At 42.6% G+C, this 24,227-nt stretch overlaps 1 protein-coding gene across 2 annotated transcripts in view; it reads left to right on the top strand.

Annotated features, from left to right (window-relative positions):
- Positions 1-283: 283 nt before the first annotated feature.
- The window catches only part of TRPC4AP (transient receptor potential cation channel subfamily C member 4 associated protein), a 52,282-nt gene continuing 28,338 nt past the window's right edge, over positions 284-24,227 (top strand). For both annotated transcript variants that reach the window (XM_084853811.1, XM_084853810.1), the window contains exons 1-5: positions 284-485; positions 17,126-17,254; positions 19,183-19,299; positions 22,241-22,298; positions 23,340-23,395. In XM_084853811.1, the coding sequence (XP_084709937.1) occupies positions 300-485; positions 17,126-17,254; positions 19,183-19,299; positions 22,241-22,298; positions 23,340-23,395 (546 nt within the window). In that variant the 5' untranslated portion in view covers positions 284-299. The remainder of the gene's footprint in view (positions 486-17,125; positions 17,255-19,182; positions 19,300-22,240; positions 22,299-23,339; positions 23,396-24,227) is intronic.

Raw genomic sequence — 24,227 nt, 5'->3', positions numbered from 1 at the left:
CCTGGCTTGGATGGAGGAGGAGATGGCAGCTCCGTCTCGCTGCCCCTGCTCAACGCTTCTTTCTTTTGGGCTCCCTTCTCTCAGTAGGCACGCAGCTGCCCACGGCCAAAGACTACTTTTCCCGTCATCCCCTGCTGAAGGCGGCGCGCGTTCCCTCTCATCCCTGCGGAGGACGCTGACTGCGGCGGGCGCGGATGGGCCTGCAGGTGGCGCTGTGGCACAGCCCGGGAGGCGTTCCGTACAAAGCGCTGAGAGGAGGGGCGCTTCCTGTTTGTGTCTGGCCAGGGGCAGGAGCGGCCATGGCGGCGGCAGCGACGACGACGACGACAGGAGGAGCAGGAACGGCGCTGCCGCCGCTAGCAGCGGCGGCGGGCCCTGTTCCCGGCGGGCCAGTGCGGCGCGGAGCTCGCAGAGGGCCGGCCAACATCCTGACTCAGCTGCGGCAAGCGCAGCTCAGCGGCCGGGGCCTGACGCGGGGGCCTCAGGTATCGCGAGCGGGGGCGGGCTGTGTGGGGCGGCCGGGCAAGGCCGAGCCGAGGCTGGAGTGAGAGAGTTCGAGATCGCCCCTCTCTCCTCCTCGTGCCTCAGAGAGGTTGCGCCGCGCCGGGCTAGGCCCTCGCGAGGCTGGGCTGCTTTCCGCGGTAGGGAGAAGGACTGAGGGGGCGGGGAAGGGGCTGCGGAGCCCGAGCGCCGTCCCTCTCCAGGCGCTGGGGGTGAGGTGGCCGCTCTTCTGCGGACGCGCCGGCACTTGCTGGCGCTCTTTATTGAAACATGGCCCTTGGCTAGCAGAGTGGAAAGCTGGGCGAGTCCCGCTCTCACACGCGCCTTCCGCCGAGCCCCCACAGCTGCGGAGGGGTGCTGCGGTAAAGACCGATTAATAGCAGCTAGGGCTGTTTCTTTCTCCCTTTACCACCCACCCCCCAAAAGTGGCATTATGCCTCTCATCTTCCTCCTTTCTCGGCTCCCAGGGAAGCCCGGAGTTGCCGCTAGGGCCTGCTTTCTTCTCGATCTGTGACTTTGGCAGCTTTTCTTCAAGCGGGCAACAGCTCGTTTTGCACCTTCTTAGCTGAGCAGTAGTAAAGTCTGGCACTTTCCTAGGAGCGCTCAGGTCGGACGTACTTGGTTGGAAGTGTGATAACTGTGTGTGTGTGTGTCTCTGACGCGTGCACACGTACACACACAAGCACACACACCAGGTCATATATAGCCCATGACTGGAGATGAGTATGACACAGCCTGGGTGGAATTATACTCTGTACCCATTAGTTGGTAGATCGTAAGGAACTAGTGTAGTTTCTATCACAGAGAGATAATGTATGTGAAGTACTTTAAATAATTATGTAATGGCATTGCCGTGTGTGGTACTTTAAAATGCATGGTAAATACTTTAAGGTGGCAATCCATCACAGAGTTGAGCATGCTGAAGCCTGGTTTTCAGTAGGTTAAAGGTACTTTAAGTCTGTGTTGGATTGTGATCAAAATGTCCAACATAAATATTATCATCTTCACTGATGATACTGGTATTAACAGGGAGCAGTTTCTCATGTTAAAAAAAAGTTATGCTGGTATATAACTTAGATTGAGGCAAGATTCAAATTCAACTGTCTAAAAGCTTTCCATTTTTAACTCGAAAATCTGACCAGGGTAGTTTAACTCTTGTTCAGTTCTTTTGTTACCATTCAATGAATTAAATATGCTAACTTCTAGAGGACTTCTGGTTTGATGACTAGTCTTAGTTCTTAATAGAAGGTGGAGTGAAAGGGTGACATTGCTCCTCTTAAACTCCTAGTTAGGTTTCTTGAATGGGTTTTGATTTGGGGGGGATACGTTCTTTCCTCCGTGTGTTTTCCTCTGCATCAGTATTCTTGTTTTCCTTTTGGCACAATTACTGCCAGCTAATTTGGTATGGAAGCATCTATCAATACATTTTCCAAATGGATATTCAGATACTTCTCTGCAAATAGTAGAGCTAAATGTTTTGTTAAATGTGAATGCTGATTTTTTTCAGGATTTTATCATGTCTCTGTGAGCTGCAAAAAGGAATATTACAGGTTAGCCCTGCTGTAGTATTCCTGTACTAGAGCCAGTAAGGAGCTGCACATAGTTACTTCCTGTGTAGAAGCAAAAGGTTCTTGCTATTACTTTGTTGCAAGATTGGGAAAGACAAAAGAACTTCAATTACTGATTCTGTTCCCATGCACAATTAATTTTTTTAATAGACACCACCACTATTGTTCATGAAATGCATACCTTGAGATAAAAAGCATTTTAGAACATCTGTTCTGGTTCAAGTGTCCATAATTGCTGTGAACAGCCAAAATAGCTTTGGCTATTGGGCAGTATAGAAATATAAATAAATAAATAAATGGTGTGTAGCTATGAAAAGCCAAGTTTTCCAACTCAGGTAAAGCAAAAGATACAATTGAATTGATCACATGTGACATGACAAATGCTCTTCTTTTTCCTCTAGTAGAAGATACATTTCTGAAGAAAAATCTTAATATGTGAAGAGTCCTTAAGGGAGCAACCCTGTGTCCCCTGGACATAGGATTGGGGAGGGGAGGAGACTGTGGAAGTCATGTTGTGCAGCTTCCTATGTGCCATGCAGCCCCCTTCTTCCCTCCCCTCCCCGGCTAGACAGGTGAAATTCAAGTTTGGAGGCTGACAACTATCTCCATAGGATTGTTCCCTAAATCTCAAAATCAGCAGTTCAATCCTATCTAGAGTGTAATAACGTTTGTATGCATACGCTGCCCACTTGGGTTTCTTTACAAGAAACTCTGCTTAGAAAATGGATTCATAGGTAGAAAATATAAATTAATATCTAGTAGACATTTCCGGGGGGGAGCAAAAACAACAAAGAGTCTTATGGCACCTTAAAAACTGACAAGTTTATTATGGCATAAGCATTCATGGACTTTGTCCACTTCATCAGATTCATGAAGTGTTAACTTCAAATTAGCAGATTTATATACATATGCTTGGGAGTGGGGGGTCGGGGAGAGATGTAAACTGTTGGTAGAGTGAATTGAAATGCAGAAAGTACAATATTAACAGTTGCCATTCACAGAACATTGTTGGGTGATAACAGACATCATTGAAACGGTTAGCCGATTCACATATTTAGTGTGATATAAAAAACACTTGTCATCTTTGAAACCGTAGGAAATAGAGTTGAATCTCTTGATGAATCGCAATTCAGCAGTTGCACTTTAGCATCTGTCTTTCAAATTCCTTTTTTCAAGAATGGCCACTTTACGGAAGGTTGGCTTGAGAACTTGAGATGTTCCCCCACTGGTTTCTAGTAGAGAGATGTATTAGAGAAGGGGTCTCCAACATGGTGCCTATGGGCACCACAGTACTCAGCAGGCTTGGCTGAGTCACCAGTCAAGCTATTTCTCCTCTCTACAAATGAATGGAGCAATTCCTCTGTTCACTTGCACAGGGGAGGGGGGGAACCTGCCAAAAATTGCCTGGGGGTGCAAACACTCTGACCAAGGACCCTTGGAGAAGCAGTGTCCTTGGCAGGGGGTGATATTGGCCCCCCTCCAGCTAGTTTTTGGCAGGGTGCTTTTTCTCTCCCTATTAAAAGCAATGAACAAATTGCTCCGTTCACTTTAATAGGGAAAGGAAAGGATGGAAGGAAAGAGCTAAAGAGAGGAGAGAAAAGCCACAAAGACAGCGAAGCCAGATGAATAGTGCACACACAGTGCACATTCATGCACACACACAAACACAGGTGCTGTGAGATGTGCTCCCAGTGTTTTTGTGATTGGCCTTCCACCCCCCTACAGCAGTTAATTTGTGGTGGTGTCCAGGGTACTTTTTCGAAATGCCAAATGTGCCCACATGCCCAAAAAAGTTGGGAGACCCCTGTATTAGAGAGTTAATATAGTTGAAAAATTCTAATCTCACTGCACAAAGACATCTCCTGTTCGAAAGTTTGACTATAAACAACTAAGGGCACAATCCTATCTAGATAGGCGGCTGCCTCTGAATTCGGAGGCGACCACCTATCCAAAGCAAGGCAAAAGAAGCACGGGGAGGATAATTTCCTACGTCCCTCTCCTGCCCTCCTTTTTCTGCTAGACAGCCGTTTTCAGCTGTCTAGCCGCAGGGGAGCCCTGGCGAGAGAGGAGGCTGCTATACGACACATAGGATGTGTTGTACAGGCAGATCCACTCTCCCTGCCCTGGAATGCCCCCCAGCCCCGCCCCTTTTCAGCCATTCCATGCTCCTCTTCCGAGCGCGGAGGATGGGGCTTCTCTGCACTGTTTCCAAGGCAGCGTGGATGTGAGGGAAGGTCAGTTTTCTGGGAACTGACCTCGGAGCGCGGGCTCCAAGGTCACTTCCCAGAAAACAGCATATCCTATGGCCATCTAGCCTCTGTATAGCGGCATAGGATTGCTCCCTAAGCTACTCAGGTGTTACATATTACCCATATTCTCTCAGGGATAACTCCAGCTGGTAACGTTGCCTTCCTTTTTGCACTTCTTATGCTAATTGTCACATGTGAGATTAGTTTTAAATTGCTGGTGTCATATAAGGAAGGTGTAGAGTATTAATGTATTTGACAGAATACTCCATGGCTCCTTACAAATATCTGAGTGATTGACTTTTGGCTTGCTAGAGCTATTTGTAATTCCAAAGGACAGTGGGATGGGAAAGCAGAGAGTCCTTAATGATTATCTGGGTGGCATTAAAAATAGTCAGTTTTCAAAACTGTGGGAAATGTTCCTGCAAATTTTTTTTAGAGCTGGTTTGCAAATTTATTTTATTTGTTTATTTATTGCATTTCTATATCACCCGATAGCTGAAGCTCAGTAATTCAGTACTAAAGTTTATTTCAGTCTTTTGTCAAAGTATAAAACATGGTGGGCAGAGCAATCCAAAGTGGGGCTGAGGAGGTGCAGTGGATCTCCTACCACATCCCAAACCCTACCGGCTTGTCGCAGCCAGGGCAGAAGGTGCGGGGGGGGGGGGGGTGAGCAGTTTTGTTACTTGTTTCAATGTAGTGGGTCTGGTAGATCTGTGGATTTACAATTCTCTCCCACCCCCCATTGACAGTAATGGGGCAGAAATTAGCCAGCTCCTCCTCACCCTTGGTATGCCCACTAATGGTAGCTTTCCACCTGTCCTGACACCTTAAAACCCTTAAACAAAAAGGTTTGTCAACAGTAGCTTCTGCAGATTATTCTTTTTCTACCACTAGCCTGGAAATATTGACGTAATGTCTTCTAAACTATGCCTCTTAATACATGATGCATATATACTTGGGGTTTAAGAGTATGTTCCTTTGACATGGGGAGGTGATCTAGCATTGTAAAGCAGTGATAACTGTGTATTATGATACTCTTGAATATGAGTGTGACATGAATTGCCTTATGTTAAGAATTGCCTTATGTGTTTTAGAGTTGAAGGCATGTGGTTAAGATCTGTCTTTGCTCTTTTTAAGTCGAATTCACATTTGCTGGGCTGTAGTGGAGGTGTGACTTGTAAGCTGCCTTAATTCTCTTAGAAGAGAATTACATGTGGAAAATGTGGCTATTGCCATTTATGGTGACTCAGGATACCAAGTAAATTGTTGGTTCTGTTTTATATATGTCAGTGTACAGCAATCTGCTTGGGCAAGAACTGACAACAGTTGGCACTCACAACTGTAACTGTTTATGATAAGTAAAGAAGAAAGTAGTCTAGTACTAGCAATGAACATACATAAAGACATACTAACAAAAGCAACAATTTTCAGTAGAGTAAAAACATATTTGTCCTGTTATGAGTATCAGAATGTCTAAATAAACATCAGTGGCCCTCTTCTGCAAACTATTACAATCTGCTTGGTACTGAAGAGCTGTTGTAATTAAGGTCACATGGTATAGCCTGTCTCAGCATACAGAACCCTCTTTGTATTCAGATTTTCACATGAATGACAACAGCATTTTCGCATTTTGCCTACTATAAAAAGCTCTCCATTCTTGTAGAAGCATTGTTAGCACCAGCTCAAGCATATTTGCTATATGTAGACATTAACAAGAAGGAAAGAAGCCCTAAAAACTTCCTAAAATATTTGTTTGAACTAATACATACACAGTGCTTGTCATTGGGCCGGTTTTGCTACCCCTGAGTGTCACCTATTTCCTTTTGCCTCTTGCTAGTTGTGCTTGATGCAAAAGTGTGAACAGTCTATTTAAAAATGCATTATCTTGTATATTTCTGCTCTGGATGTAGCTGTAGTTAATCTATCCTTGGTTGGAAAGTTTCACTTAACTATGTACAGTTGAACAGAAAATGGATAAGGCATCATTGTCTGGGACTAGTTTGGCAATTGTTTCTAAACCAAACTATTACATAGTAGTAAATCTTCTATAACAACATGAATTGTGCTCTGTGATAACCATCATTGGGCCCGCTGGTTTGGATCAGTACCATGAGTGGAGAGGAGTTTAACCCTTCCTCTGTGCTGTTGTCCCACTAAACGCTGCCCCTTGTGCTACAGTTTGTCCAGGTTGGAATCCAGGATGCACAGGCACAGCCCTTTGTGCACATAACTTTTTTCATTTGGAGGAAATTAAGTTTCAGCGGTTCTTTTCAGCAGGAAAAGAGCACATAGGAAGAGTTCAGCCCCCTCCCCTCCTTTACCAGTCTAGGTCAGGGCTTGTGGCTGCTTTTTTTTCTAAAAGAAAAGATGCCACTACCTAGGAGTTCCATAATGTCTGGTTTGACAGTAAGGGTCATTACTACATTCTGGAAGAGAAGTGCAGAAAAGATTAAACATAAGAATGATTTCTGTTGTGTCCCTACAGCAGTACTAACAATCATAAGTGATCATTTTTGTAGATGAATCTTCAAATATGCTGAAACTTCCTTTAAAATGTGTACCCTTTACCATTGACTTAGCATTGTAATCTTCCCACCTCTGTATGTTCTGTTATTTGGAACATTTGCCTAAAAGTCATAAAATAGAGATTTTAAGGAATCATTGTAACTTCTCTCCTGATTCCACTGCCGTTAATGACTTAATATCTATTGGCTTTGATCCAGGTTAGTCACACATAGGTCTTTTTGAAACCAATGTGAAAAGTTAGTCATTACTAACTTAACTCCTACTGATTTCAATGGGAACTAATTTAGTTTCGACCAGACCCATACCATTCTATTTGTCAGTTATTTTCATCAAGATCAGTGAAGTAATTGGGCTGGTTCCAGAGTAGTGTTTAGCAGAGTTCTGCTCACGCTGAAGGACAGGGATTGAAAGGTGATCTTCATGATTCCACCTATTCCCTGTTGTGTTCTGTGCCTCTTGAAAAAGGAGGGGGGGGAATTGGCAAAGATAATCTCCCTACCACCTCTGCCAGATCCAGATGCCTTCCATGAACTGAAGAAGCCCTTCCATTCATGGGATGGCCCATCTAGATCCAACCCATTCTTTTTAAAAGTAAGCTGAACAGGCAGAAAAGTGTGTTCTTCAGAAAATATCGAGGAAATAATTGGGTTCAGTAGAACTTCAGTATTGCCCAGTCTGTATTTGGATAACTCTTATTGAAAAACAGTGCAGGTTAAAGTGGTACCTTCTATTGCAGTGTTCTTCACTGCAAGGCCCAAGGGCTACTGGCAGCTCCCAGTCACCTCAGTTCAGCTCACCACTGGTCTCTCTCTCTTTTTGCTGTAGCAGCTCACTCTCATCAGGGGCTCTCAAGCTTTGCGTTGTTTGCTTTAGTGGTAGGCCAGCTGGTGGGCTACCGGGTGGCTTCAGGGGTACAGAGTCAGAAGGCCTGCTACTCAGCCGCAAAGTGACTGGGGGGGGGGGAGAAGAGGAGTATGCAGGTGTAAGCTAATTAGCTGTGGTGGGGGATGAACCAAAGAAGCAGAGGGCAACGTAATTGTCCAGCTGCAGTCATGCACTGCACAGGCACTGGAGGGGAGACTGAATGCACAGTTGGGAGAGAGCACACAGTGTGGACCTGCAGTGGGACATTTTGCAATACTGAATAGAGCAGAGCAGTCTCTCACTGATGAGAAAAAGATTCATCCTAATCCAAGGTTCAAGTGAGCCTATTGGAATTTGCCTGCCTGATTACCTGGTGACAGACTGGTTAGGCCTTGCTTGAACCATGTGGAGGGGTATGGGGAGGAGAGAAATGTCATCCAGCAAAGGCTGGTGCACAGCATCTCCACTTGACTGTGGTGAGGAGAGGAGCACTTTCCACAGCTCAGGGAAGCCCCCCAAGTGGCCTCAGTGGTGGTGCCTGGAGTCAAAGTGGCTCCTGCTTAAAAAATAGAGAAGATCACTGTGCTATTGGACCAACGTGGGTAGTAAAAATACACAAGCTTTTTAGGCAAAGAACAATGAAGCAGAATACCCTGAATATAAAAAATTGATTTCATTGAGTATATGACAATTGCAGTATGTATCAGTGGCACAGTGTATCTCTAGGTGAAAATTGTTGGGCTGTTTTCTCCTCAGGAATAAAGTTATGTTGCTTTCATTTGCCAGAAAATATAATACGGAACATTTTCCATGTTTCCATAAAGTATGTTGTTAATCCCAAAGACATACTTGTATGTTTTGAAGGCTCTTACTAGGGTTCTGCGAACCTCAGCTTTTTAGATTTTTAGGGTGCAATCCTATGCATGTTTAGACAGAAAAAAAGTCCTACAACTCCCAACATTTCCCAGCCAGCATGGTTGGCTGGGGAATGTTGGGAGTTATAGAACTTCTTTTTGTCTAAACATGCATAGGACTGCACCCTTAAAGGCCTTACGGTTTAACAGCATATATTTGAATGTTTAGTAACTGGTCCCGAACCAAATAATGCTACACAGATTATGAGTTTTAAAATTATGTTAAATGAATAATTTTAAGAGATGAGACTTGCATGCCACTTTCATTAAAATGAATGAAAACCTGTGGCTCTTGATATGTTGTTGAAGTCCAGCTCCCATCATCCCTGACCATTGGCCATGGTGGCTGGGGTGATAGGAATTGAAGTCAGACAACATCTGGAGGGCCACAGTTTCCCTAACCCTGATTTAGATCAAGGCAATTTAAATCATTGATTCAATTATCAAGAAAAAGCCCTATTGAAATTGTTTGTCACTGTTATTACTTCATATATTTCCTAAACATCAAAACATAGTTTTTTACAACTAGAGTTGTAAGGCTCTTACTAGGCCTTACTTAATAACCAAGCCTTGGATCTTTGTCGCTCTGTATACATTGTTCACACTTTCTTTTTTCATCTATTATGGGAATATCTTTAAAATATTCCCATATGGGATCTTTCTTATGACCAGTAGCCAGGATTGTTTGTGAGGTTAAGCAAGGGAATATAGGAACCTGCACACTGAATAATTTTGTCTTTTCTTCTTCACAGTGTTGCTCCTTTCTGCTTCACTCTGTCTTGTCCCAGTACCACCCTCATAAAAACAAAGTAGCACACAAAATGTCCATGACCAATTGAAGAAAGGTCTAATAGTTACTGGGCAAGCTAGAGCAGTTTATTCTCTGGGGGGGAAATTGAAATGCCTATGTTTGGTAGGTAGAGTGTACATACACATATTTGAGAGATGATCAGATTGGTTCTTCATGTAGGTAAAAAAGCATCCTTTAATACCATGTATCTGGTAGAAGAGATTGATTCAGTTTAGAAATTAATTGTAGGGCTAAACATAATTGTATTCAGAATATTTAATATTAACCAAATTATTATTTAAGAGAAACTTAGGGGACTGGATCTGAATTATGCCTTCTGCAAAAAGAAGGACTCCATTTTTGTAAGCCACCAGAGGGATCCTGCTGGTGAAAGAGGGTTGTTGTTGTTGTTCAGTCGTTCAGTCGTGTCCGACTCTTCGTGACCCCATGGACCATAGCACGCCAGGCCTTCCTGTCCTGCGCTCTCTCCCGGAGCGTGCTCAAGTTCATATTCATTGCATCCGTGATGCTATCTAGCCATCTCATCCTCTGCCGTCCCCTTCTCCTTTTGCCTTCAGTCTTTCCCAGCATCAGGGTCTTTTCCAGGGAGTTTTCTCTTCGCATTAGGTGGCCAAAATATTGGAGCTTCAGCTTCATTATCTGTCCTTCCAATAAGCACTCAGGGTTGATTTCCTTTAGGATGGACTGATTGGACCTCCTTGCAGTCCAGGGGACTCGTAAGAGTCTTCTCCAGCACCACAGTTCGAAAGCATCAATTCTTCGGCGCTCAGCCTTCCTTATAGTCCAGCTCTCACAGCCATACATTACTACTAGGAAAACCATAGCTTTGATTAGACGGACCTTTGTCGGCAAGGTGATGTCTCTGCTTCTTACTATGCTGTCTAGGTTGGCCATAGCTTTCCTCCCAAGGAGCAAGCGTCTTTTAATTTCATGGCTACAGTCACCGTCTGTGGTGATCTTGGAGCCCAAGAAAGTAAAATCTGTCACTGCTTCCATTTCTTCCCCTTCTATATGCCAGGAAGTGATGGGGCCAGCTGCCATGATCTTAGTTTTTTTAATGTTGAGTTTCAAACCAGCTTTTGCACTCTCCTCTTTCACCCTCAACAAGAGGCTCTTGAGATCCTCTTCACTTTCTACCATTAGGGTGGTATCGTCTGCATATCGGAGGTTGTTGATAATTCTCCCAGCAATCTTAATTCCGACCTCTGATTCATCCAACCCGGCATTTCATATGATGTACTCTGCATATAAGTTAAATAAGCAGGGTGACAATATTTAGCCTTGTCGTACTCCTTTCCCAATTTTGAACCAATCGGTTGTTCCATGTCTGGTTCTTACTGTTGCTTCTTGACCCTCGTACAGGTTTCTCAGGAGACAGGTAAGGTGGTCTGGTACTCCCATCACTTTAAGAATTTGCCACAGTTTGTTGTGATCCACACAATCAAAGGCTTTAGCGTAGTCAATGAAGCAGAAATAGACGTTTTTCTGGAATTCTCTTGCTTTCTCCATGATGCAGCGAATGTTGGCGATTTGATCTCTAGTTCCTCTGCCTCTTCTAAACCCCGCTTGTACTTCCGGTAGTTCTCGGTTCGCATACTGCTGAAGCCTAGCTTGTAGGATTTTGAGCATCACCTTGCTGGCATGTGAAATGAGCGCAATGGTGCGGTAGTTTGAACACTCTTTGGCGTTGCCCTTCTTTGCAATTGGAATGTAAACTGACCTTTTCCAGTCTTGTGGCCACTGTTGAGTGTTCCAGATTTGTTGGCATATTGAATGCAGCACTTTAACAGCATCATCTTTTAGGATTTTAAATAGCTCGGCTGGAATATTGTCATCTCCGCTAGCTTTGTTGTTACTAATGCTTCCTAAGGCCCACTTGACTTCACTCTCGAGGATGTCCGGCTCAAGTTCAGTGACCGCACTATCATGGCTATCAGGGACATTCAGATCTTTCCTGTATAGTTCTTCTGTGTATTCTTGCCACCTCTTCTTAATCTCATCTGCTTCTGTTAGGTCCCTGCCTTCTTTGTCCTTTATCATGCCCGTCTTTGCACAAAACGTTCCCTTGAGATCTCCAATTTTCTTGAAGAGATCTCTCGTCTTTCCCATTCTGTTGTTTTCCTCAATTTCTTTGCACTGTTCATTTAAGAAGGCCTTCTTGTCTCTCCTTGCTATTCTCTGGAACTCTGCATTCAGTTGGGTATATCTTCCCCTTTCTCCCTTGCTTTTCGCTTCCCTTCTTTCGTGAGCTACTTGTAAAGCCTCATCAGACAGCCACTTTGCTTTCTTGCATTTCTTTTTCTTTGGGATGGATTTCGTTGCTGCCTCCTGAACAATGTTACGGACCTCCGTCCATAGTTCCTCAGGCACTCTGTCTATCAGGTCTAATCCCTGAAATCTATTCCTCACCTCCACTGTATATTCATCAGGGATATGATTTAGGTCATACCTGAATGGTTTAGTGGTTTTCCCTACGTTCTTCAATTTAAGCCGAAATTTTGCAAGAAGCAGCTCATGATCTGAGCCACAGTCAGCTCCAGGTCTTGTTTTTACTGACTGTATGGAGCTTCTCCATCTTTGGCTGCAAAGGACATAATCAGTCTGATTTCGATATTGACCATCTGGTGACGTCCATGTGTAGAGTCGCCTCTTGTGCTGTTGGAAAAGAGTGTTTGCTATGATCAGCGTGTTCTCTTGGCAAAACTCTATTAGCTTTTCTCCTGCTTCATTTTGTACACCAAGGCCATGCCTGCCTGTTATCCCGGTGATTTCTTGACTTCCTACTTTAGCATTCCAATCCCCTATGATGAAGAGGACATCTTTTTTTGGTGTTAGTTCTAGAAGGTGTTGTAGGTCTTCATAGAACCGATCAACCTCAGCTTCTTTGGCCTCAGTGGTTGGGGCATAGACTTGAATTACTGTGATGTTGAATGGTTTGCCTTGGATTCGTACTGAGATCATTCTATCATTTTTAAGATTGTACCCCAGTACTGCTTTTCCCACCCTTTTGTTGACTATGAGTGCGACTCCATTTCTTCTAAGGGATTCTTGCCCACAATAGTAGATATGATGGTCACCTGAATTAAATTCACCCATGCCTGTCCATTTGAGTTCGCTGATTCCCAAGATGTCGATGTTCAATCTTGCCATCTCATGTTTGACCACCTCCAGCTTACCTTGATTCATTGATCTGACATTCCAGGTTCCTAACCAATATTGTTCTTTACAGCATCGGATTTTCTTTTCACCACCAGACACATCCACAGCTGAGTGTCCTTTCGGGTTTGGCCCAGCCGCTTCACTCTTTCTGGCGCTACTTGGAAATACCCTCTGCTCTTCCCCAGTAGCATATTGGACACCTTCCGACCTGAGGGTCTCATCTTCCGGCGTCATCTCTTTTAGCCTTGTGATACGTTCCATGGGGTTTTCTTGGCAAGAATACTGGAGTGGGTTGCCATTTCCTTCTCCAGTGGACCACATTTTGTCAGAACTCTCTGCCATGACCTGTCCGTCTTGGGTGCCCCTGCACGGCATAGCTTATGGCTTCACTGAGTTACGCAAGCCCCTTCGCCACAACAAGGCAGTGATCCATGAAGGGGATTTCATGAAGGGAAAGAGGGTTGCCTTTTGCCTATTCCCCTCCTCCCCCTGCAACCCCCAGCATCTCCTCCCACTCTATTCTGGAGGGTACCCTGACTCTCTGTTTCAGATTTTCAGAGAGTGCAAGGGTAAGGGGGAAATCATTAAAAGCTTCCTCCCCCCCCACACACACACACACACCACACACACTCTTCCACCAGTGGGAGTGTCCTCCAAGTGGAACTCAGCTCAGGAGCCACCAGGAGCAAAGTCTGGATCCAAGCCAATGTCTGTATTTTAAAAAATCAAAAATCTGATTTAAAGTTTAAAAAATAGATTGTTTAAAAAAATCATTGGGTAGTATCCTGTTGTGCTCATGTGCTCGCAGAGCAACTGCTTGCACAATGGGGCTTTCATGCTTCTAAAAATAACCCAAAATGAACGCAAATGCTACTTTCCGTAATGGGGCAAGCCAGTGGAGCTCACAGGAGGGATCTTTGCTGATGTGTCCTGATCCGGAAACAAGCATTTCCATGATTATTTTTAGAAGCACAGAAGCCCTGTTGTGCAGTACAACAGAACCAGCGAATGTGGAGCAGCCCTGTTGGATACTGCACTAAGATTTTGATTCACCCTAATGTTCATGCATGATTTCTGAAAATTATAGTAATACAAAATAGATGTAGCATGTCAGGTTGTGTATTTCTTGCCTAATGGGTCTTTATAGTAAATTTAGGTTAAAAACTGAAGGATCAATTTGTTTCCCACATTTAGTATAACAGTGATGTTGTTGTTTATTCAGTCAGTCGCTTCCGACTCTTCGTGACTTCATGGACCAGCCCACGCCAGAGCTTCCTGACGGCCGTCGCCACCCCCAGCTCCCCCAAGGTCGAGTCCGTCACCTCCAGAATATCATCCATCCATCTTGCCCTTGGTCAGCCCCTCTTCCTTTTGCCTTCCACTTTCCCTAGCATCAGCATCTTCTCCAGGGTATCCTGTCTTCTCATGATGTGGCCAAAGTACTTCAGTTTTGCCTTTAATATCCTTCCCTCAAGTGAGCAGTCTGGCTTTATTTCCTGGAGTATGGACTGGCTTGATCTTCGTGCAGTCCAAGGCCCTCTCAGAATTTTCCTCCAACACCACAGTTCAAAAGCATCTATCTTCCTTCGCTCAGCCTTCCTTATGGTCCAGCTCTCACAGCCATAGGTTACTACGGGGAATACCATTGCTTTAACTATGCAGACCTTTGTTGTCAGTGTGATGTCTCTGCTCTTCACTATTTTATCAAGATTTGTCATTGCTGTCCTCTCAAGAAGTAAACGTCTTCTGATTTCCTGGCTGCAGTCAGCATCTGCAGTAATCTTTGCACCTAGAAAGACAAAGTCTGTCACTGCCTCCACGTTTTCTCCCTCTATTTGCCAGTTATCAATCAAGCTGGTTGCCATAATCTTGGTTTTTTTGAGGTTTAACTGCAACCCAGCTTTTGCACTTTCTTCTTTCACCTTCGTCATGAGGTTCCTCAGCTCCTCCTCGCTTTCAGCCATCAAAGTGGTATCGTCTGCATATCTGAGATTGTTAATGTTTCTTCCAGCAATTTTAACTCCAGCCTTGGATTCATCAAGCGCAGCACGTCGTATGATGTGTTCTGCGTACAGGTTGAATAGGTAGGGTGAGAGTATACAACCCTGCCATATTCCTTTCCCAATCTTAAACCAGTCCGTTGTTCCGTGGTCTGTTCTTACCGTTGCTACTTGGTCGTTACGCAGATTCCTCAGGAGGCAGACAAGATGACTTGGTATCCCCATACCACTAAGAACTTGCCACAATTTGTTATGATCCACACAGTCAAAGGCTTTAAAATAGTCAATAAAGCAGAAATAGATGTTTTTCTGAAACTCCTTGGCTTTCTCCATTATCCAGAAGATATTGGCAATTTGATCTCTAGTTCCTCTGCCTTTTCTAAACCCAGCTTGTACATCTGGCAATTCTCGTTCCATGAATTGCTGGAGTCTACCTTGCAAGATCTTGAGCATTACCTTACTGGCATGTGAAATAAGTGCCACTGTTCGATAGTTTGAACATTCTTTGGTGCTTCCCTTTTTTGGTATGGGGATATAAGTTGATTTTTTCCAATCTGGTGGCCATTCTTGTGTTTTCCAAATTTGCTGGCATATGGCATGCATCACCTTGACAGCATCATCTTTCAAGATTTTAAACAGTTCAGCTGGGATACCATCATCTCCTGCTGCCTTGTTATTAGCAGTGCTTCTTAAGGCCCATTCAACCTCACTCTTCAGGATGTCTGGCTCTAGCTCTCTGACCACACCGTCAAATCTATCCCCGATATTATTATCCTTCCTGTACAGATCTTCTGTATATTCTTGCCACCTTTTCTTGATCTCTTCTGCTTCTGCTAGGTCCTTGCCATCTTTGTTTTTGATCATACCCATTTTTGCCTGGAATTTACCTCCGATGTTTCTAATTTTCTGGAAAAGGTCTCTTGTCCTTCCTATTCTATTATCTTCTTCTGCTTCTGTGCATTGCTTGTTTAAAAATAATTCCTTATCTCTTCTGGCTAACCTCTGGAATTTTACATTTAATTGGGCGTATCTCCCCCTATCACTGTTGCCTTTTGCTTTCCTTCTTTCTTGGGCTGCTTCCAGTGTCTCAGCAGACAGCCATTTTGCCTTCTTGGTTTTCTTTTTCTTTGGGATGTTTTTTGTTGCCGCCTCCTGAACAATGTTGCGAACTTCTGTCCATAGTTCTTCCGGGGGACCCTATCTACTCAATCTAGTCCCTTAAATCTATTCTTCACCTCCACTGCATATTCATGAGGAATATTAGTGAGCCCATATCTAACTGATCTGTGGGTCTTCCCTATTCTCTTTAGTCTGATTCTAAATTGTGCAATAAGAAGTTCGTGATCTGAACTACAGTCGGCTCCAGGTCTTGTTTTTACCGACTGCATAGATGTCTGCCACCTTTGGCTACAAAGGATGTAGTCAGTCTGATTTCGGTGTCGACCGTCTGGTGAAGTCCATGTATAAAGTCGTCTCTTAGGTTGTTGGAAGAGAGTGTTTGTTATGCACAGTGGCAAAATTCTATCAGCCTATGTCCTGCTTCATTTTGTTCTCCCAGACCATGCTTGCCTGTAATTCCAGGTGTTGTTTGACTACCCACCTTAGCATTCCAGTCTCCTGTAATGAAAATAACATCTTTTTTTGGCGTACTATCCAGTAGGTGCTGCAGATCCTCATAGAACTGATCTACTTCTGCTTCTTCGGCATCTGTGGTTGGGGTGTATATTTGGATCACTGTAATGTTAAATGGCTTACCCTGAATTCGAATTGAGATCATCCTGTCATTTTTTGGATTGTATCCAAGCACTGCTTTAGCCAATTTATTATTAATTATGAAGGCTACTCCATTTCTTTTGTGGTCCTCTTGTCCACAGTAGTAGATCTGGTGGTCATTTGATGTGAAATGGCCCATTCCAGCCCGTTTCAGTTCACTGACACCCAAAATGTCTATATTTAATCTTGACATCTCCCCAATAACCACATCCAATTTGCCCTGGCTCATAGATACATTCCAGGTTCCCATGGTGTGTTGATCTTTAGAACATCGGATTCGTCGTTCACCACCAGCACCATCGGCTGCTAGCCGTCCTTTCGGCTTTGAGCTAGATGCGTCATCACATCTGGGGCTAGCTGAACTTATCCTCTGTTCCTCCCCAGTAGCATTTTGACCATCTTCCGACCTGGGAGTCCCATCTTCCGATGGTATACCGACATATCTCTGGTTGTACTGATCCATTTAGTTTTCATGGCAAGAATACTGGGGTGGGTTGCCGTTTCCTTCCCCAGGGATCGTATTTAGTCTGACCTCTCTGCTGTGACCTTCCCGTCTTGGGTGTCCCTTCACGGTTTAGCTCATGACGTCATTGAGGTGCTCATGTCAAGGTAACGATCTCCTTTGCTGAAGATAACAGTGATACACACAATCAAATAAAATGACAAACTTAAATAATCAGGAAGCATAATGATGCATACTCTAGGGACAAGGTAGAACATTTTAAACCTGAAAATGTGTCTGTGTCATCTTACCTTGTAGATCACAGAAGCGTTGTTAAAAGAAAGAGATAAACAAGCAAAGTGGAATGGAATTCCGTTGCTCTTACAGAAACTGTATGAGAATAGTCATCCCAACAGTGATTTTTCCCAGTGCCAAAGCATCTTAAAGGTAATGTTCCTGACTGACAAGCAGACACTTGTATGAGACAGATTTATTATGTTTAATACATTCTCACTTTTTTCAGATACTTTAATCTAGTTCATAAGTTGCATATAATTCACTGACTCTCACAGATGTGTCCCCAGTGTGATATCCAGCTCACTCTACTCTCCCCACACTATACATACTTTTATAAACCTATATCCTATCCTGCTCCAGTTGTCTTTTTTCTAAGCTAAATAGGTCCAAAGCTTTAGCCATTTTTGTAGGGATGATGCTGCAACCTCTTGATCATTTTGGTTGCCCTTTTCTGCAGTAGAGGTTGCGGTGTGGTCAGAATTGGGTATTGGGTCAAATGTCACTGATACGAAATGTGAGATTTAGCAAATTTCACACCTCTGCTTCGAAACATTTCTTTCCTAATCATGCATATTTAGAAGCTTAACAAGTCTTGATTGACAGCATAATGGGTTGGATGAAGAAGAGATAGGGCGCGTTCACACGAGACGCTAGCCCATGATGGGTGCCTAGCCGTTCACAGTTTTGCGAAGAACCCACACGGCGTGCTTAACGCACCCACCAGACAATTGGGTGAACAACCCACAGTACGTGGCTTGTTTTCCCCCTTGTCCCCCCTCCCTCCCCGCCCAGGCATCCCAGGGGACTTGGTGGCAGACCCGTCTTGTCTGCTACAAAGTCCCTCTTCCTGGCTGTTTTTAAAAATTTTATTTTCCAGGTCACATTTGTGCGCAGAAACGGAACTGGGGAAAAATTTTCACGCACATGCCTGGGGAATGTGTGTAATTTTTTTAAACAAATCCTATACAAGCCTAAGGAGCCAATCAGCTCCATAGGCTTTTATAGGAATTTAAAAGCACCCCTTGCCAAAAATCAGCTCTGTTACCCCCAAGTGTCCTTGGCGGGGGGGTTGGATTTTGTGTGTGCGCCCCCCCACACACCCCAACTTTTGGCAAGGGGTGCTTTTAAATTCTTTTACAAGCCTATGGAGCTGATCAGCAACGTTGGCTCATATAGGGGTTTTAAAAAAAAAATTGCACACATTCCCTGGCCACAGGAAAGTGTGAAAAAACAATCCCTGACCCATTTTTATGCGCAAACAAGGCCAGAAAATTTTTTTTAAAGGGCTCTGTCTGTGATCATGATCATGATCGGAGCCATGAAGGCCAGGGGTGACAGCCCCTCCAAGGTGCCATTTAGGCCCCGTTGGAGGGGCTGTCACAGGCAAGGAGAAAAGGGCATGGGCAGCAGCTTGGCTGCGATTGCGAATGGCGATTGCAGACCTACTCGACAAGTATACCGGGTTTCTGCCGCTGTTGCGAAGCAGCTCATTGCCCAGTGCCTTTTACCCACAATGGGTTGGCACATCTGGGTTCAGACAACACGCCAACCCATCATGGGTAAAACAACCCCCACTGCAGATCGTTGGTTATCAAGGTTAAGAACTGTCCAGGTTCACACGACACGCTAACCCATCATGGGCAGTCACCCATGATGGGTTAGCGTGTTGTGCGAACCCATTCTTAGTCATACTTAGAGTAGGTCCATTGAAATCAATGCAACTTAAGTAAGTCATAACTAACTTGTTCGATTGATTACAATGGGTCTACTCTTAAATATGACTGTGGAGAGTTTATTTTGCTTTCTGCTATCTTTACCTGATGCAGTAGTTTTTGTGAAATGCCCAGAGAGCTTCGGCTATTGGGCAGTATAGAAATAACTAACTAACTAAATAAATAAATAATAGTTTAATTTGTGTGGAGATATTTATGATGAAATTGGCTATCTGGTGCTGTAAATTGTTCTGAAAATAACATGTTCTGAAGTATAATTCAATAGTTTCTGCAACTAGTTTGAATAAGGTACTGTGATGTGAAATGTGTCTGAGTACTTGCAATTTTGTTTTTGTTTCCTACCAGGAAATTTCTCCCCTTCTTTCAATGGAAGCCATGGCATTTGTCACAGAAGACAGAAAGAATGCTCAAGAATCCACTTTTCCAAATACATACACATTTGACTTGTTTGGAGGAGTTGATGTAAGTGGTGTATGGTTTCTATTTTGGTTTTGATGTACTCACTTGAATTGAGTTGGGCCAAAGAAACTATGCATTTCTAGTGCACTTAAAGGTTCCTTTCATGCATTACATGTGTGACCAGCCCATTTTGTTCCACCTAGTCTTCCAGTACCTAATAGCTCAGAAGTGGTGTTTGCGCTTCTGCTGCTGATCAAGTCAATGTTTTTTGGGCCAACAGCAGTACATGAGGCTGTACTTCTAAGAAGTCTTTGGGACATCCTTTTTTTAGTGCTAAGAAGGCTGAGGAGTGGCCTTGCTCAAAAGTGGTGTTCAACACTCAGTAAAGTGAGTTTGACAGGATCCAGAAGAAGATGCAAGATCTAGTTTCTGAACTGAAATTGACTAGGTACAAAGTGTGTAATTTTTTTGCATGTTTTGTAATAAATCTTTAATATAGCTTCAACTTTAATGGAAGATAATGAATTTGGTAACTGGATCCTTCTGTGTGTGTGTGTGTGTGTGTGTGTGTGTGTGTGTTTCTCTCTCTCCAGAGAGATGAAATGTTTTATGACTATAACTAATGGGTCTTGGATAGACCCAACTGAAAATCAGTTAAAAATTAAACACAAGGTCACAGTTCAAGGCTTGGGAAACAGCATACTTTTCTCTTTAAAGATAAATCTAGAATGGTATTTTTTATTAGTAAGAAATCTTCATAACTTTGGCTTGAACTGAAGTGGTAAACTATTTAAAATATTTCACACTAAAGCATGGAGTTACCTACTACCTCAAAATCTTTTAAGTCCTCTTCTGTGTTCATTGGGGAGTTATGAAAAGCTTTTGTTTGTATAATCTACATATTTTATTAATAATATTCACAAAGACTGTGTAGTGGTACTGGTTGCAATAGTGTCTTACTCAGATAACCCACTGACAAAATGGATTTTGCTCTAAGTAACCCATAGCTTTCAAAACTGGTAGTGTGTTCACCTTCAACTCAGATTTTATATGAAGAAGCAACTGGTTTTTACTCTAACAGAGAAAGCGGCATTCTGCTTAGTGTTCAGAGGGAAGATTCATGATCTGATCTTCTGCTTTGTAGTAGTGGTGCATAGGATTGTATGCTGGGCCATTACTGAAGGAATAGACTGAGAGTCAGCCCTGCCTCTTGCTCTGGGAGAGCATCAGCTACTAGTGGTGCTGTGTGAGCTGATACTGAAGGGGAGGATAGGGTAACTCCTACATGATACAGGAATGTATAAGAGCCTCTTTCAAGGGGAGGAGGTTCCCCATAGTCCTCTAGATATTTTTGCTACAACTTCCTGGAATGCTTTCTGGGTAACCTTGTTTCCTCCAACAACAGTGTGCTTTTGTTCATCCAGTCATTTATTAGTCTAGTCTTGAAGCTTGCCCTTGTAATTTAAAGGGGAGGTGTATATTAACAGAATAAAATGTAAAGGAGAGCTGTAAATTAATTGAATAGAAGTCCATATCCATTATTTTGTGTCTGCTTAACATTTATAATTCTATACTGTGTACTGGGGCTTTTTTGATGATGTAGTGTAAGTGTTTAGGCTTGCATATTCAGTACATATTTGTATTTTTTAAAACCTTAATGCACTTAGGTGGTGGGAGTTTCCACTACAAATGTAAAGGCCGTTAGGTTATCTATGATGTGCTGATCCATCTTCACAGTAAAGTTTTTTTCCAAAATATTTGCTCACAGGACTTTTGTTTTGAATATGAAATGTTAAGAATATTTCTGGAGAGGTATGCAACATAGTTTAGCACTAAGTGCACAAGCCTTGGGCTTATGTGCTCCCCCCTCCTTTCTCATCCAGCTTGGCTGCAAGGAGGGGATTGGAAGGCTTTGCTTGTGTTTTCAATTACCTGCATCTTCATGAACCCCATTTGGATGATTAGATCTTGGTTTAATAAGCCAAGATATGCACGTGCAACTGTGTGGCTTTCAGGCTTCATGTGAGTGGTGAAACAAGCCTGGAAGCACAATTAGCCATAGCTTCCTGTTAACGTTGAACTGGGAAACTGTGGTTATGGCTTCCAAACAAGCCAGGATATGAAGCCATGATTTAAGAACATAAGAGCTATGCTGGATCAGACCAAGGGTCCATTTAGTTTAGCATTCTGTTCACACAGTGAACAGTCAGCTGCCTGTGGGAAACCCACAAATAGAACATAAATGCAATAGCACCCTCCTGCGTTTGTTTCCCAGCAACTGGTATACAAAGGCATACTGCTTCTGAAGGTAGCATATAGCCGTCAAGTTGACTTCCATATCCTGCCTTGTTTGGAAACCATTAACCATAGTTTCCAGTTAAGATGTAATGAGAAGGTATGGTTAACTGTAGCTTCCTGGCTTATTTGCTTGCTAGCATGAAGGGAGCAGCAAAGCAGCAGCATGCAAATGGATAAAGTTTCCATATCTCAGCTTATTAGGCTGAGATTTGATCATCCAAATACCAAGTCTAAACCCAGGCAAACTGTGGTTAGTGTTCACTATATTTTATTGAAACAGGTTAGGATCATTAACCATGTATTGAAGCTGGCTTGTTTCCCTAGCCCATAGTGAATGCTAGCCATAATTTGGCCAGGTTTGGATGTACCAAGAAACAGCTGTTAGTTGAAAACAGAAGTGAAAGCTTCCAGTCTCCCTCCTGTGGCCATGCTGGAGGGGGGAGTATGTGAGCCCAAGACATGGACACATATCACTAAACAATGGCTTAGCATTATGTATGAACACAGCCATTGTGTAGACTTGCTCTTGAACTAATGTCAAGAGAAGCATAGTAAAGTCAGGGTACTAGGTGCTTTGTGCAGTACAGAAAGGGAGTGAATTGGGCTTTTTAGTAGTTTGCTTAGAATTGCAACAAATCAATTGAAGTTACTATTAAAGTAAAGCTTATACTATTTTTACTAATGTAATATTGTATCTAATTCACAGCTTCTAGTAGAAATACTTATGAGACCAACTCTTATCACACAGAAGAAGAAACAGAAGAGTAAGTAAATAATGTATTTCCATCACAAAGCTTTGTTTTGGCTTTTTGTCTTGGTCACTAATGCATGTGTGGGTAAGAATATAGTTTGCTTATACTGTGTGTATTAGTGACTATACAAAATTCCAGATTTAACTCAGGAGTTTCTAAACTCATGGTTCCTGAGGTGGTAAATTTTAAATTAAAATTCATGTTTTTCTAAAGGTAAGGTAAATAAAAAGAAGCCAAAGTTTCTCAGTCTCACAATTTTTTATTTGATCGCTGACCTAACACTTCCATTTTAAAAATACAATTGGCATTGGTTTCAGAATAGGAGTATTGCAAGATATGTGCAGATCATCTATCAGCCACAGACAAGTTTGTATAAACAATTGAAAACATAGAAACTTTTAATGGTATACCTCATATTTACTATATGATCTTGATCTGAACAAATTGCCTACTGGCTCTAAAAATTTCATCTTTCTCTGTCTGTTCAGGTTTGATCAGGTCTGGTTTTATCTTTACATATAACATTTGTACCTTACCTTTCAGTTTTCAGGCTGGCCTATAGAACTAATAAAATAAACCTGGTTACAATTTTTTTTAAAAAAACAACAATAAAACAGCAGAAAGTAGCAATACAAATTGACAAGCAGAAATAAAACAGCATAATCTAAAAAGCATGGCTAAAGAAACATGTTTTCACTTGGTACCTAAAACTCATATGTGTAGGCATTAGGCAAATAGCCCTAGGCAGTATATTCCAAAGCTAGAGAGTTACCACTGAGATGGGGCCTGATCCTGCGTTGCCACCTACCTGCAAGGCCCCAGGTTATGGGCAGTATCCAATACTGCCGCTGCACCTCCATTAATTCTGTCGCACCCATGGACTGACCACTGGCGGAACACTAACCCTAAGCTTGTTGGATTTTACCAGCTGAGGTGCCTGCTGTTTTTATGATTTTTGCATTTATTTCTGTTAAACAGCGTATTGTGAAATTATACATATAGGTGTGAGGGTGATCGTTCAGGAGGCACTAACTAGTGTTTTATCTCTTGCAGTAAGTGATGACCTAATCAAGGATTGTTTAAGCATATTGTACAACACTTGCATATGTGTAAGTTATATTCTGTGTACTGACAGGATTTTTTGCTTTATGATGCAGTTAGGCTTAGGGTATTCTTGACCTGATAAAGAAAAAATGTAAAACAGTATATTAATCTGGTAGGTTTCAATAGTCCTAATGCTAAAAAAAATCTATGGCATTTAACATATATCAGTATATCAAGAAACTTGTTCCTACTTACATTTTGTCAAAATATCCTTTTTATAAGGATACCATCACTAGCTGAAGTGTTTAAATGCTTAGTAATATAGTGCTTTACTCTGGGAATTTGATACGTTTATATTCTCTTGTCAAAGCAATTTTCAATTACTTTTTTTTTTAAATGCATTGGGAGCTTCTCTGATACTTGTGATTGGATTATTCATTTTATGTTAACTATGTTAGTAGTATTTGGAAATGCTGTATGTTCTGGTTATAAAAGTTTACTTTTTAGATCTTTTATCAGTTTAAATTTAGTGCTGAACATTTTTAGCAATATCAATTTCATATGAATAAATGAAAGTGAAAGTTGATACTTCTAACAGTTTATATGCACTGCCAAGATTATTAGATGCTTTTCTTAGCTGCTCCTACTATTCACACTCACTACATTAGAGCAACACAGCTTTGTCTGTTGAGAGTTTACTGCTCCTCCACCTACAAGCAGAGAAAGCTGGAAGGAATTGCAATTGCACATGCAGGAAACATTTTTCCCCATCCCATTTTTATCTCCACATAAACCTGGTTCACATGTCACGCTAGGCAATTCCTAGGTTGTTTAACCCAGGAATTGCAGGAAGAACGGAGAGCACAAGTAATTTCCAATTTCAATTAATAACCCAGA

This window comes from Heloderma suspectum, chromosome 4 (assembly GCF_057233095.1).
Source record: "Heloderma suspectum isolate Gila_16-S chromosome 4, 16-S_ref, whole genome shotgun sequence".
NCBI classification, from domain to species: Eukaryota; Metazoa; Chordata; class Lepidosauria; order Squamata; family Helodermatidae; genus Heloderma; species Heloderma suspectum.
The sequence above is the reverse complement of the archived record's forward strand: the minus strand, read 5'-3'. Positions and strand labels throughout refer to the sequence as shown.